General features: G+C 46.9%; 1 protein-coding gene across 1 annotated transcript; it reads right to left on the bottom strand.

Annotated features, from left to right (window-relative positions):
• Window positions 1–4,546: 4,546 nt before the first annotated feature.
• LOC121590897 (centrosomal and chromosomal factor-like) lies at window positions 4,547–11,334 on the bottom strand. The gene is made up of 2 exons (XM_041911048.1): window positions 8,872–11,334; window positions 4,547–8,733 (listed from the first exon to the last, which is right to left on the bottom strand). The coding sequence occupies exons 1-2, from the start codon at window positions 10,828–10,830 to the stop codon at window positions 8,503–8,505; spliced, it is 2,190 nt and encodes a 729-aa protein (XP_041766982.1). The 5' UTR covers window positions 10,831–11,334; the 3' UTR covers window positions 4,547–8,502.
• Between the last annotated feature and the right edge of the window lie 2,633 nt (window positions 11,335–13,967).

Raw genomic sequence — 13,967 nt, 5'->3', positions numbered from 1 at the left:
TTCTCGATTTTTATGTTGCCAGTATGCATGGCTAACTTCGCAGTGAAAGAGCGTCGTCTGATCCGTCTTCTGTTCCTTTTTTTATTTCAACCCACACACACGCAAAAAACATTTTCAACGGCAGAAGCCAGATCGGCCCCGGAGGAGTTTATCGCTTAATTTATCTTACTCTGTCTCTCGTCCATCGCTTCGTCGCCCCTTTCTTGCAGAGTCCAGGAGGACTCCTGGAGGGCTCCTGGATGGCCACACAGGGAAGAGGGAACGGTCACACCAACACACTCTACTGGGGCTGTGGTTCGGTTGTGTTAGTGTGCATGCTCCACCAGGGGAGAACTACCACGCCCGATGACGTTAAGGAAGACAATCGTTGGAAGCGCGCATGCTACCCGGAAACCAGCTGTTTTGCTGCCTGTCGGCCCTTTCCTTTACCTTGTCAACTTCCCTCTCTTGTACCACCCACCCTTGTCTGTCAGTCTGCGCTGGTTTTCCTCCCCACCCGGCTTTTCATTTGGTGGTTTTGGTAGCACCGGCTGATTGCCAACAATTGCGCATCATCCGCTGGCGAACCGAACGAACGGAACGGAACCGAACGTACGTGCGAACCCGATTCCGAAGCTCCAGCGAAAATACGCTCACTTAGACGTAAACGGGGCAGCCCTTAGAAGAGGTGGAGGGTGGGGGGGGAGTAGGGCAGACATCTTTCGTCCGCCAGCCAGCTGGTGCGCGCGGTGGCCATTTTTGTTTTGATAAAAGCTCTCTCTCTTTCTCTCTCTCTCTCTCTCTCGCGTTTGTTCTCTTTCTCTTGTTTGGTAGTGTGTAAGTGTATCGACAACTGTAGGGCTCACGCACACACACACACACTAAAGCGAACTCTTGGCCAGGATCGATTCACCGTGGAGGTGTTTTTTGCAGAGTTTTCCAGTTGGCCACTGTGTGTATGTGTGTGTGGTTGGGTCTGATTTCCGAAGAGCTTCCCATACCCTTTTTGTGTGCTTTTCCACGAAGCGCATGAGTGTGTTAGTGTGAGCTTTGGCAAGGTCGACGAACGCGCAGCCAGAGGACGACATCCACCATTCCGGGAAAAATCCACCCTCAACCCCCACACACTATCGATCCCTAATCCCCTGAACCAAAACGGTTATTCAATTTGGAGTCAATTTAACATCTCCTTTTCCTCAAAGGTAGCCCTTTTCATTCAAAGGCCATTTCCCGGAAGGTGTTGTTAGAGAGTGCACATCCACTTGCTGTAATTGTTGCAAAACGAAAAGCGAAATGAAAAAGCATAAGTTAAGGTTTAATTTTCTGGACAGAAAACCCAGTGCCGCATTCCGATTCCGCCATATGGAATCGCCGGGGAAGGGAGACAGCAACCTATTCGCCGCCGGGAAAAAACAGTCCACCTCTCTTCAAACGAATGATAGTAAAAATGCTTCATCTCTCTTGGAGTGTTGTGACATACATTAAAGTGGAAGCCTTTCGCAAAATAGGGTAATAAAAGGAATAATACAAAATGAATACACACTCCGACATTGCGATGAAGCGACGTGGCCAGTGTTCCTAATGGCAAGTAAAGATATTGTTCAAGTGGTTAAGTGCAGAAATTTCAATAAAAATGCACCATTAAACTCGCACGAATTGTAACTCATGATGCGAAAGATTAACAAACACACGAGAAAACGACTAATAAACACTGAGATGACGTTTTTAAATCACATTTAATCACATTATCTTTATGAACCTATTTTAATGCTTAATCCCTGATCTATTGTATACCCTAGACCAGGGGTCTCCAAACTACGGCCCGTGGGCCGCATGCGGCCCTCAAGAGCCTTTAATGCGGCCCGCGATGACTGAGTAAAGGTTAAATTTAATAGCTTTCTTTTCTGACTAACCAATCAAAATTTATTTTTTAATTCTGAAAGACGAAAATCAAGATTCAATAAAAGACAGTTCCAGAAATTGTATGTATTTTGCTAGTATTTTCTTATTAAAACGAGATTTGAACTTCCACCCATTCTAAAGGTAGCGTCAAAACGGCCTTCGACAATGTTGATTGTGAAGCAATGCGGCCCGCGAACTGAAAAGTTTGGAGACCCCTGCCCTAGACCATTGGATAGAACAAAGATCCACTTTTTTGAAAATACTTTGGTTGAATTCTCGTTATTAGTTAGCTTAAATCACGCACATCTTGTAATGCAGAATTCGGTGTCTACAATGACCATTAAAGAAGATCAAGGCATTACAAATCATCTAGCCATGGCTATGGCCTAACTTTAAGGACTCATTTACCATGTTTATACACTGTTACGGTATTGAATATAAATACAATTTCCAACTTTTGTCGTTTGTCAAGCAAATCAGTCTCTTCCGCCGTTTTTTGGAGCGAATCAAAACAGTCAAATGTTTTGGAGTGAATCAATAAAATGGAGCGAATCAAAACAGTCAAATATTCCTATATCCAAAATCAGGAAAGCATATAGAATCGAACAATTGCCCTTTCTACGTTTTAAACCAGCAAGCTGAAATTTCAGCCTGTCAGCGGAACAATATTGCTCATCCGGGTTCTATCTATTTAACAGTAACGCTCCGTCATATTAGATTTAACCACTAATATACAAACACTTATGTATTTAAAAAAATGTATTTGTCTGATTGAAATGAGTTATGGCAAATCTAATAAATTTTAAAATGTCGATCCAAACAATGTTTATCCTTTCTTGACCACATATTTATGCGAAAAAAAAAATATCATTCCTCCATAAGCTAACCGGATCGAACCTGCGATGAATCGGCGTTTGTTTTCATATTTTTCAAGTTGAAATAAACTAGCCTGAAAATCTAGTTTGTCGTATGGTTTTCTATGCAGTGTGGACATGATTTCAGTCACCAGGTATTAAAATATATATAAAACAGCTGGCTATTAAAAAATACACAATGTCGTGAAATGGATAGAAAAACCCTTCAATTAAATTAAATTAAATTACTTTACATTAAATTGAAGTTGTATTTTAATAATTTTAATAAAACGACTTGAATGGTTTACTTTTGAAATCGTTTGATGCTCATAAATATTACAATTATTTTCACTCCAACTGACATTTTTTCCTCTGCAATATGTATGCGAATCGACAGGAAAAACGACAAACTGCACTCCCTTTACTTACCATTATTCTTTCCTTACACATCCCCTTCCCAGCAAACCATAATAGGCGAACCAACAACCTGACCCACTTTATCAAGAACCGAGGCCCCCTTCACACCCACGAAGAACGGATCGGACCAAACTCTTGCGAACCTCCCTTGCGAACCAACCACCGTCGGAAACCAAAGGAAAAGAACAAAAAAAAAACGACGATCCAATCCAACAACAAACCAACATCTTCATTTTGCGCACTGTCATCATCGGCGTGGTTCGGTGGGCGCTCTCCCTTTAAATCATTACGCACCAACCACCACCCACGCATGTGTGAAGAAAACATAAAAAATAAAACACCATTAAAATTGCGTTTTGTTTTAACCTTTTTTGCGATTATTATTTTCCTCTTTGATTTCGCTTCGCGCTTTTCTCCTGCTCCATATGCCAGCCTTTCTCCTCACATTCCTCCCTTCTCCAGCGTGCAAAAACAATGCGTCTTTTCGCTCCCCTTTCTTCCCACCCTGCTGATCATCACACACTATTTCCCTCCCTTATACGATACATACTACACACACACACACACACACACACACACACACACACACACACACACACACACACACACACACACACACACACACACACACACACACACACAAACACATGCATATACACACATACACCGTCGATGAGCATATGCAACTCGATCGTAACGTAAGCGACCTAACAAACCCTCGGGCGGAGTTCCTCTTCTTGATTATTTTCTGTGTCACACACACACACAGACAAACGTTTGTTTTACAATTGTAACGTTTGTGTGTGTGCCTTTGTATGTGAGAATTCGGGTTCTATGCTATGCTGTGACGTTTGATCGTCTTCTGCAGTAGGAGTACAAGTAGTTTGGCGTGTTTGAGTTAAAGTTTTTCTTGAAATGTCCCTCAGAGGTTCCGGCGATTCCCCGTCCAGTCCGTTCGTCCCTGAACTCGTTCTCGGCGTATATGTGTGTGTATATATATGTGCGTGTGTATGCGCATATGCATCGTTTGCCTTTTGTGTCTGTTCGTTTAATTAAATAATTAAATTATCATAATTTATACACAGATTACCTTATAGTGGTTCTTCTAACTCATTTTTCGCAGTGCTGTTCTTTTCTTTTGCCATGGTTTTCTTCCCTTTGCTGTTCTTTGCTACGGTTTTCTTTGTTTCGTTCCGTACCGTTTGCATTTACCTTTTGCGTTCCGTGCCTCGTTCGGAAATCATCACATTCCTGTTTTTTACTTCCTTTTACTACAGCTTTTCAATCCGTATCTTTCCCTCGTTTCTGTTCTCGATTAAATTCAGTTCCGTTTTGACACTGCCCTACCCCTTCTCACCCGAGCATTCTACTATTTATTATCAGTTTTTTTTTTGTTACTTTATGCTTAACGTTTACTAGTTATAGTTCTACAGTGTCAGTTGTTTTTTTTTCATCTTCTCTCGTTTCCCGTTGTTCTTCGTTTCTCTCACTGTTTTCTCTTTCTTTTTCACTTTTTTCACCATTGTTTTACCACACAGTTGGTTAGTATGCTTGACACAGTATGCGCGCGATTGGAATTACTAGCCTTTCCTATTTTTCCTGCCCCTTGTTTGCCGAGCAATCGCATTCACCGTTGACTAAACTTTGACTTGATGTCCTTCCCCTTTGGCTTATATTCCCGGGTTGACCCGTCCTCCCCCTCGGTATCTTAGTATATGTACAGCGAACACGACACGACGGCCAAACGCAAGAAGCGGTCCACCAAAAAGCACACAAGGTTTACCACACAGAGACATACCGACACATTCACCTCTCTCCCTCTCCCCCCTACGCCGTACTGATCCTGTCCTGAGAAGGTGTGTGCTTTTGTTTTTGGCCTGTGTCTCTTTGACTCGTCGGTATCAATTTGTTATCATTAGTTTTGTTTGTTTTATGCTTTAGAGATTTTGCATACAATCCTATTCTACGTTTACATAAGACTTGTTTGTTTTGTGTGGTATTAGTCGCTTTTTCGAAGAAGAAAAACTAAAAGGTCGGAACAGAAACAATAAAAACATAACCCAACTAGCAGCATGTTTATCCCTCGCCAAAAAAAACATCAACTAACAATTGCACTCCACGGCATTTGTATTCCCATTAACGTTTCGTTCTAGTTACTGAAATATAGTATACCTGTCACGGCTTTTTTTTGTTTTTGTTTTGTATATGTCTGAGAGAGTATATAATTTAGCATTGTATTGTTAGTTTTCGTACGCGACCTAGACTAGGAGAGAATGTGTTCGAGTTGTGTGTTTGTTTATTTTCAGTTAATTAGTCTGTGTTTGTTTTCCGTTACCATTAACGCCTTTGTTTTTGCCTTAGTTTGCCATTAATTTCTAGTCTGAATACTTCATTTGCTTAGTGTATGAGTCAGTGTGAACGTTTGTTGTGTTGCATTTTATGTTATTTGGTTATTTAGGAAATTTTCATTAGTTTCTGTTATTTCTTTTTTTCTTTTTGGAAAAACTCAAAATCGAACATCCTCTATTAACAGTTTGCGTCAGTAGGTTGTTGTTTTTTCCGAAACATGCATAGTACGTCGTTGTTTTTTTTTTTCTTTTTCTTTTGTTCCAGTTCTGTTCATGTTTTTTTTTTTATTGATTTTGATTAGTAGTTTGTTTTGTTTGCTTCTTGCTGTATAGCTGGTAGTGAGTTTGCTGCCCGCTCGTATTACTGCTGTCCTATTATTATTACTGGGTTAGTTTTTGCAGCGATCATGCAACAATAACATGTTAAATATGCACATTGTTTACTTCATGTTTTTACCTTTACTATGTTACCGTACCACCTCTATCCGTACCCTATATTTATCCTCTCGCTACCTTCGTTCGCTAAAGCACAACGTCGCCTATACAATAGTGGGTCGTAACGTAAGCCATTAGTAGCAGAGCTGATCGGTAAAACATCGCACGGGATGTAATATAGGTGTTCGGGTTCGGTGCCGACAACTTGGGGCAGCGGTGGGAAAAAACAACCCAGGAACAGGCGAATTTCAAGGAATGATGCTGCTGTTTGGAACACTGGACAGGCATATGCAACATGGAGCTCATAAAGAAAGGATCAACTTTGCAGAAATCAATTTGCCTGGGGAAAAATGGAATTATTCGATCAGAATTCCTCCGTACCTCCTCGTAAACCCGACCCCGACCGGCGGTATGGCAATGTTCGTCTATCACAATAGAAAAAGGTTAACACACTAGAGGAAATCAGATCGGGCACCAGTTCGTCGGAGAGTGATGGTGCCAACACAGGCGAGGAACTCTTTTGAAGGGGGAAGTTTTTTGGTGGGAAACCCCTTACACATCTATACGGGAGACACATCAATACACGCACAAAACGAGAACGACAACGATAACCTGGTGAAAATCAAAAGAGGAACTCTACTGCGGACAACCCCCCGGGGGGGGGCTGAACAACTGGACCACCAAAACAAAAACTTGGAGAAACAATAAAACACATACACGCATAAACCTTTGGATGGGAACGAAAGCCGCGAAAGAAAACGAACCCCCACCAAAAACACTCTCTAATGACTGTCTCGCCTATAACAACAGAACAGAACTTTGAACACGAGCTGCGCTTCTTTCTTTTGTTGGAACACAGAATTGAGAGCAAGATAATAGATTTTTTGTTTGTTTCATTTTTCAATGTTTTTCTATTAGTTTTTACTAAACGGGGGCGTTTGTTTTTAGCTAGGTTTCTTCGTTTTTATTTTCAGTTCATGACTCCGCATTTTTCTTTGTATTACGTTACGCTTGCGCCTGTCTCCTGTCTTCTTCTCCTACTTTATCCTCCATTACCACCGCTTACTACTCAACTGCCTTTTTCAATGTTTGTGTGTGTGTCTAATGTGTTATTTTTTTGCTTTCTTTGCTTTTCTATTACAAGTTCATTTCCGTCTCAGGGTTGCTGCTTGTTTTTTTTAACCGTACTTCTTTGTTTTGCTTTAGTGTATCGCGAGTTACATGCAAAGTTTACAGTTTTTTGCCTTTCCACCCTTCCGTTGGAGGGAAAGAGGATTGTTGTAGTTGTTGTTGTTGGTGTGTGTTGTGTGGGTTTTCATGAGTAGAAACGAAAGGAATTTTGTTGAGGCTAGATATAGTTATGTTGCTTCTTCGCACATTTCTTCTGTTTAATACGTAGTATATATATAGAGGTTTGTGTCCTGTGTGTAATGCGTATGTCTGTGTCTGTGTGTATAGATATATGTATATTTATCCCGTACTACCGTTCGATTAAAGCCAAACACTCACTAAACACGCCGGACACGTGCTGTCGTCCGGTTGTATTATTATTTTTCAGTTGGGTTTTTTTTATCATCCTTTATCAACACCTAGGCAACATAAAAGTAGTCTTCTCGCACACCCACGCCCTCCCACATACAAACACACACACGCACACAGTTGCGTCGTCCGCTAATCGGTTATGCTTGAAAAACAAAATCTAGGACAAACATAAAACGGAAAACAAAACCGTCAGATGTGAATTTTGCGCGTGTCGCCTTCTCTAAAGTCATATATCAATTAGTCAATTAGCATACCACTAGTATTCTTCCCAAGAAGGAGTGAGGAGAAGAGGCGTGAAGAGGTGTAGTGCTGGTACACTACTTTTCTACCTCCCCTACCAACTCCCCCTCCCCCGTCACAGAGTGTCTCTTTGCGGTCAAAGTTGCGGTCGTTCCTTTAGTCGTTCCTCGTTTTTTTTCTTCTTCTTTTGTTTTAGCTGAAGTTATTATTTGGGAGTAAAAACTACTATCACATTTAAATTTGCAACAAAAAAGTTGCTGTCTATTTTTATACATGCTTTGCGAGAGTGGCCGCCACCGCCAACGTCTCCTTCTTCCTCTTCTTCTTCTCTGGCTCCTCCTTCAACTACTGCATGCCCTTATCTCTTTGCAACTCTGGCACTCCTATCTAACTCGCTTTCTCTTTCTCTTTGCAGTGTTGGGCATTGGCGATTGGGCGAAAGGAATTTTCCATCTTCACGTGCTTGCAACATTGTTTCGTCTAACGACCAAAGTGAAATAATAATAATAATAATAATATTAATAATAATAAACAGAACAGAACAGAACAGCTTTGCCAGAAACAGAAAAAGCGCGAACGCGTTACAAACATCTCACTGAACTTCTTTTCCCCTCCTTCTTCCCCTCTCCCCTCTCCTACTGCTCTTATCACTTGCCACCCCAATGCGTGCATACACACACTCACGCACGAGCGCACACCGGAAGGAACACACGTCAGCAACATTTTCATCCACCACCCGTTACCGATTGTTGTTACGGTTGTTGGCCCACCCCTCCTGCTTAGAATCACACGTTGTAGCAGGACACCTGCTGCATCGGGGGGAAAGCCGCCGTCATCAGCGGGGTAAAGCTGGAGCTCATCATGTACGGGTGGAGCCGATGGGAGGCGCGCTGGTGCTGCCGGTACTTGGCCGCAAACAGCAGCTTCTCGGACGCTTCGGCTGCTGCCGCCGCTGCAGCAGCGGCCGCCGCCACCGCAACCTGGTGATTGTGGTGATGTTGCTGCTGCTGTTGTTGCTGATGATGCAGGTGTTGTTGCTGCTGATGATGGTGCTGCTGTTGTTGCTGCTGCTGCTGGTGCTGCTGGTGCTGCTGGCGATGTTGTTGTTGACGATGCTGTTGTTGCTGTTGCTGCTGCTGCTGCTGCTGCTGCTGGGAGTGATGTTGCTGCTGCTGCTGCTGCTGATGATGATGTTGCTGTTGTTGCTGTTGTTGCTGTTGCTGGTACTGTTGCCGTGCAGCCGCTAGCTTGTTGCAAGCCGCGAGATGCTCCGGACCGGCCGCGTGATAATCTCGCGGAATGGCCGCCGTCATCGAGCTCTTGTCCGGCAGGGTGGAGTTGGTAGTGCCGGCCCCACCACCGCCGTTCGCCGCCGCCTCCCACAGGCTGAGGTCCGTGCTGGGAATGCCGGTGGTGGTGGTGATGGTGCTGGTGGTGGTGCCGTTGGCCGCAACAACGCTGCTGCCGCCGGTGTTGCTGTGGCCTCGATTACTACCGCTAGTGTTGTTACTGTTACTGTTACTATTACTACTGTACACTGCACAGCCGCCGGCACCGGACAGCATCGCGTCCCGCTTGCCACCGCTACGGTACACGGAGGGCGGCGGCGGCAGGTTGGCGGCGGACACGAGCCCGCCTGCCTTCATCGGGAGCGATTCGGGGCCGGCCTGGAAATCGCGCGGCACCGCCGCCGCCATTGAAGTCTTCTCGATGTCACCCCAGCGGGGCCCACCACCAGCACCGCCACCCTCGACCAGGCCACTGCTGACACAGTTCGCGGTGCTGCTGTTGTACACGGCGCAGCTGGCCGGCATCAGCAGCTGCTGCTGCTGCTGTTGTTGAAGCTGGTGTTGCTGCTGGTGCTGCTGCTGGTGGTGTTGACTGATACCCGTATTACTTGCGTTGCTGCGCTTCATCGACGCGCTAGTGACACTTTTGGATTTGTTGCTGCTGCTGCTGCTGTTACTGTTGCCGGTGTTGCTGGTGTTGTAGACGCTGTTGTTGTTGTTGTTGTTGTTGGACAGCTTGCTACCGTAGCTGCCCCCGTTGCGTACCACACTGCCAGCAACACCGGCAGCTCCACCCCCGGAGCTGACACAGTCCGCCGAACCCATGTGGTAGCGGCCCCAGTCGGAGGTTGTCACAGCCGCAGACTGCTGTTGCTGATGCTGCTGCTGCAGGGACTGACTGTTGGTGAGGCTGTACTGGTTCGCGGACTGTCCAGCGATATGCTGCTGCTGCGACTGGTGATGATGGTGGTGAGGTTGCTGCTGTTGTTGCTGGTGGCGACTGTGGTGCTGCTGCTGCTGCTGCTGCTGATGGTGATGCTGCTGCTGTTGCTGCTGCAGATGACCATTGACTGTGTTGTTGGCGGCAGCAGCAGCATAGTGTTGTTGTTGCTGCTGTTGCTGCTGCTGACTGTTGACCGCTGACGAGCGATGCATTTGCCGCTGAACGTAATCGTCCAGCTGGAGCTGAAGGAACTGGTTGCTGGTGGAGACGGCTGCGGCGGCGGCTGCGGCTGCAGCCGCAGCAGCCGACGCCGACGATGACTTGTGAGATGCGGCCACGGCACTCCGCCGGCTCGCGACAGAATCCACAGCGACCGACGCACTGCTGGACGTGACGGCATTGCTGGCAACGCTGCTGCTGCTACCACTGCCGACGGCCCCCCCGTTGCCACCAGCCTTGGCCGCGATCGACGCACTAGAACTACGGGACGAATTTGGCATGTTGTTGATGAACGGGCTGCGCCGCTGACTCTCCATCTTGCGGAAGTAGCACGGATGGATCATCAGCAGCGGCTCCACCCGGGCCCCGACCGGCGGCTTCGCCTGATTCGGCAGCTCGTACTCCACGCTGCAGTCCACGTGCAGCGGTATGCTGAAATCCTTCTGCACCGCCGACATGTTGCTGGCGGCGGCTGCGGCCGCTGCTGCTGCTGCTGCCGCGGCCGACAGCCGCGACGACAGATGGTGCAGCTGACTAGTGGCCGCGACCGGACTCTGTTGCTGCTGCTGCTGTTGCACGAGATGCTGCTGCTGCTGCTGAGCCACATTTCTGCTGCCGCCGGTCATGTGGTCGTAGGTCGGATAGCACGCTGCCATGGCCATCGTGGGACACAACACACACACTGCGATGTACGCGCACTCAACACGACCCTACTGCCGAGACACACACGCTCCAGGTGCACTGCTGGCTGCTGTTGCTGCTGCTCGGCCGCTGACCCTCTGCCTGCCGACGCACATATATTACACGATAGGTGCGGATTCGCTAATAAACGACACCCCGACACACGGCAAACACTTATCTCTCTCTCTCGCTACTGTTGCGTGTTGCGGTGGTTCAACTCTGCTTTTTCATTTGGCACCGATCGATTATTCCACCGCACACACATACACGTCACACTCGGGCGTAGATTCTAACACCTTTTTTACTCTCCACACAAACGCGTTTGATCACGCTTTCATTTCAAATTACGGTTGGCCTTATTTCGTTTGCCAACACACGAAACACCACCAAGAACACACGCACACACAACACTACTACTGCTGCTGCGTCGAATGCTGCAATTATTTCACACCGACGGAGTAATCCTTGTGGTTGCTACGCACAACAGTGTTAATGGCTACTGTTGTGGTCTGCTGCTGCTACGATGTTGCTTGTGGTCAGTCTTCTGCTCCTTGCTGGCTGCTGCTGCTGCTGCTGCTGCTGCTGTTCCTCAGTCTTCCGATTGCAATCGGCCGACGGGAATCTCCGGTACAACCGCCGTCGTCAAATTTGCCGTCGGGAGTTTGGCTTCCCTCGGTTCAGGCAAAAAGGTTTCTTTCCCGCTGTATCACACACTGTGCGTGAGGATTTGCAAATCACACACACACGCATTCAACACAACACCACAATGCACAACCACAATGCAGAGCGTAAGGTGGCGGTCACAGTGAAATCAATGGTAAAAGAAAAATCACACACTAGTGGCTGGAAAAACTTCACTTCTCTTCTGACTCAGCCGTGGCTTTTGAGATTTTACTTGAGATGGTGGCGTTACGAAACAAAACTTTGCACTCGTTTTCTTTGCCGTGAGGTACACACTCCTTCCTCCTCTCTCGGTCGTGCTTCTGCTTGCTGTCGCTGCTGCTGGTTGCTGCTCTGCTTGGGCCGAATTTTTACTTCAACCAAACTGTACAAAACTCACTGTTGATTTTTTGCACCACTTTTGCCTTTCTCAACACCAAACATACACTCACTCACGCAGCCACACTCACTCACGGCAACCAATCGCTCTGGTAACGTACGGAGTGTGTGTTGCGACGTGGTTGCGTAGCCCTGTTGTTTTGCTTCGCTCTCCCTCAAAAACCGTTTCGAAGGACTCGGGAAGGACTATTGATTTTCTGCCTCTGCCAGCAGTGCTCCACACTCCACTTCCTTCTAACACACAGAGAAATCCACACACGCACACACACACTCTGCTATCACATGCACACACACAGCCTCTAGCTTGCTTTCTCTATCTTGCTCGCTCGCTTCGTTTCACTTTAACTTTTTGTTGCTGATATTGTTGTATCTTGTGCTACACTCCGCTGCTAGTTCGGCCGCACACTGTTTGCTCACTTGCTCCGAAAAACACTGCTCAACTTCCTCTTTCTTGCTCACTCACTCGCTCTCTCTCGCTCACGTGATCTCTCTTTCGTTTCTCACACACCCGCGGGGCCCTTTCCACCCTGTGGAAAAGGTACTTTCAGTCGTGTTGTTCTATCGAGCGCTCCGCAAGCGCTCCCGTGGAAGTTTCTTTTGCGAATGACGGCCCCGTCAGCCATTCGCAGCAGCACGACCGCTTTCGGAGAACCGTTTCGACTTCGGCGAACACACACACACACATACGGGCGAACCGTGCTTTGTGTTGCATGTCGCACACGCACACCAGCCCGCCAGCCAATGAGCCCGTGAGCTTGCGTTCTCTCATTGCACTGCGTTCACGCGCCGGTCGGTAGCGCTCGATGACGTAGCAGCACGTAACGATGGGAATCCCGCCTGGTGGTGTGCGTGCCAGTACGCTGAAGTGGCAGAGCGCACGTTCCTTTCAAACGATTCCAGCTGATTTCAGTGACCAACCAACGCTGAGAATGGTGTGCACCACTACATGTGCGTGCGGGGTTGGTTTTTTTTGTGGGCACGGCGGATGGTGCGCACACACACACTGTGCCCGAAAAGAAAGGCAGGGCTCGTAAACCTGGAATGGAGGTGGTTTACTTTTTCAATTTAAAAGTCGTGATGCTGACGGGTAAAAGAGGTGAACAAAATACTCATTTTCTTAAGATTTTCTGTTTCTTAACTAAAACATTGAAACATTCATACATTAACGAAAGATTATTATTGTAGGCAACATTTAGCAGATAATTGCCACATAAAATTTAACACAGTTTTTTCATGCGAATGTCCATCATATTTTAACTTTTCCATGGAAGCTGTAGGCAACAAAATTGTCAATGTTCTTTAACCACCCGGAATAACTGTACCCCTGGACTTCAGTTCCCATAATGCTGACGGTATTATGCTACATCTGGCAAACCGCACACACGCACACACTCGCAGCTTTGCTCAGGTCCAATTCTCTTGCTCAGTTCGTGTCTGTACACATTCGTAACATAGCCCCGGCAGCCTCTGTTGCTGCAGGTGGGAGCAGTGCGGCCGATAGCCGCTGCTCTCTTTCCCACTGCTCGCAGCACTATGGCAGGCTCATAAAAGTGTCATCTTCACGATTTGACCATCCAAGAGCCCGCCCGTCACGACCTGCTCCGCCCCACGAGGCGCATGAGCGACACAAGGGGTAGGCTGAAATTTACTTTCTTTCTTTCTTTCTTTCTTTCCCTTTCTCGTTGCTGCCAACCAATTTCTTTGGCATGAAAAAAGAGCCAACCTCCGTCTTGTGCCGCAGGTACGGCGTACCGGAAAGCCATCCGCTCGATTAGTCGGCACTCTCTGATTCACATAATCGAGATGTCGTCATCCGTCCGCGCAGATTTCGCCTTTACCTTTACCTTCGGTCGTAAAATGAACCACAACAAAAAATGGAGGCCCGTCTACCCCTCTCAGATGACCCTTTCACTGGCGAACGGATGGTAGGGAGTCGCAGGTACTCGTTTTCCAAGGCTAGCCTTAAGGGTCTTTTTTACTTTTGGGTGGAGTGCATGGGAGCGTTTGGGCACTGTGGATTGGCTTCCCCGAGTGATCGATTTCCAAATTGCGGGAGGTC

The sequence above is a fragment of the Anopheles merus genome, chromosome 2R, assembly GCF_017562075.2.
Source record: "Anopheles merus strain MAF chromosome 2R, AmerM5.1, whole genome shotgun sequence".
Lineage (NCBI taxonomy): Eukaryota > Metazoa > Arthropoda > Insecta > Diptera > Culicidae > Anopheles > Anopheles merus.
This window is presented reverse-complemented; position numbering and strand designations above follow the sequence as displayed.

Bases quoted from the DNA above. Each gene is read 5' to 3' on its own strand.
- LOC121590897 (XM_041911048.1), bottom strand. From the start codon at position 10,830: ATGGCCATGGCAGCGTGCTATCCGACCTACGACCACATGACCGGCGGC. The intron at 8,734-8,871 runs CAGCAGCAGCAG...CTGCATCATCAG, and splicing joins AGCAGCAGCAACATCACTCC to CAACAACAGCAGCAGCAACA.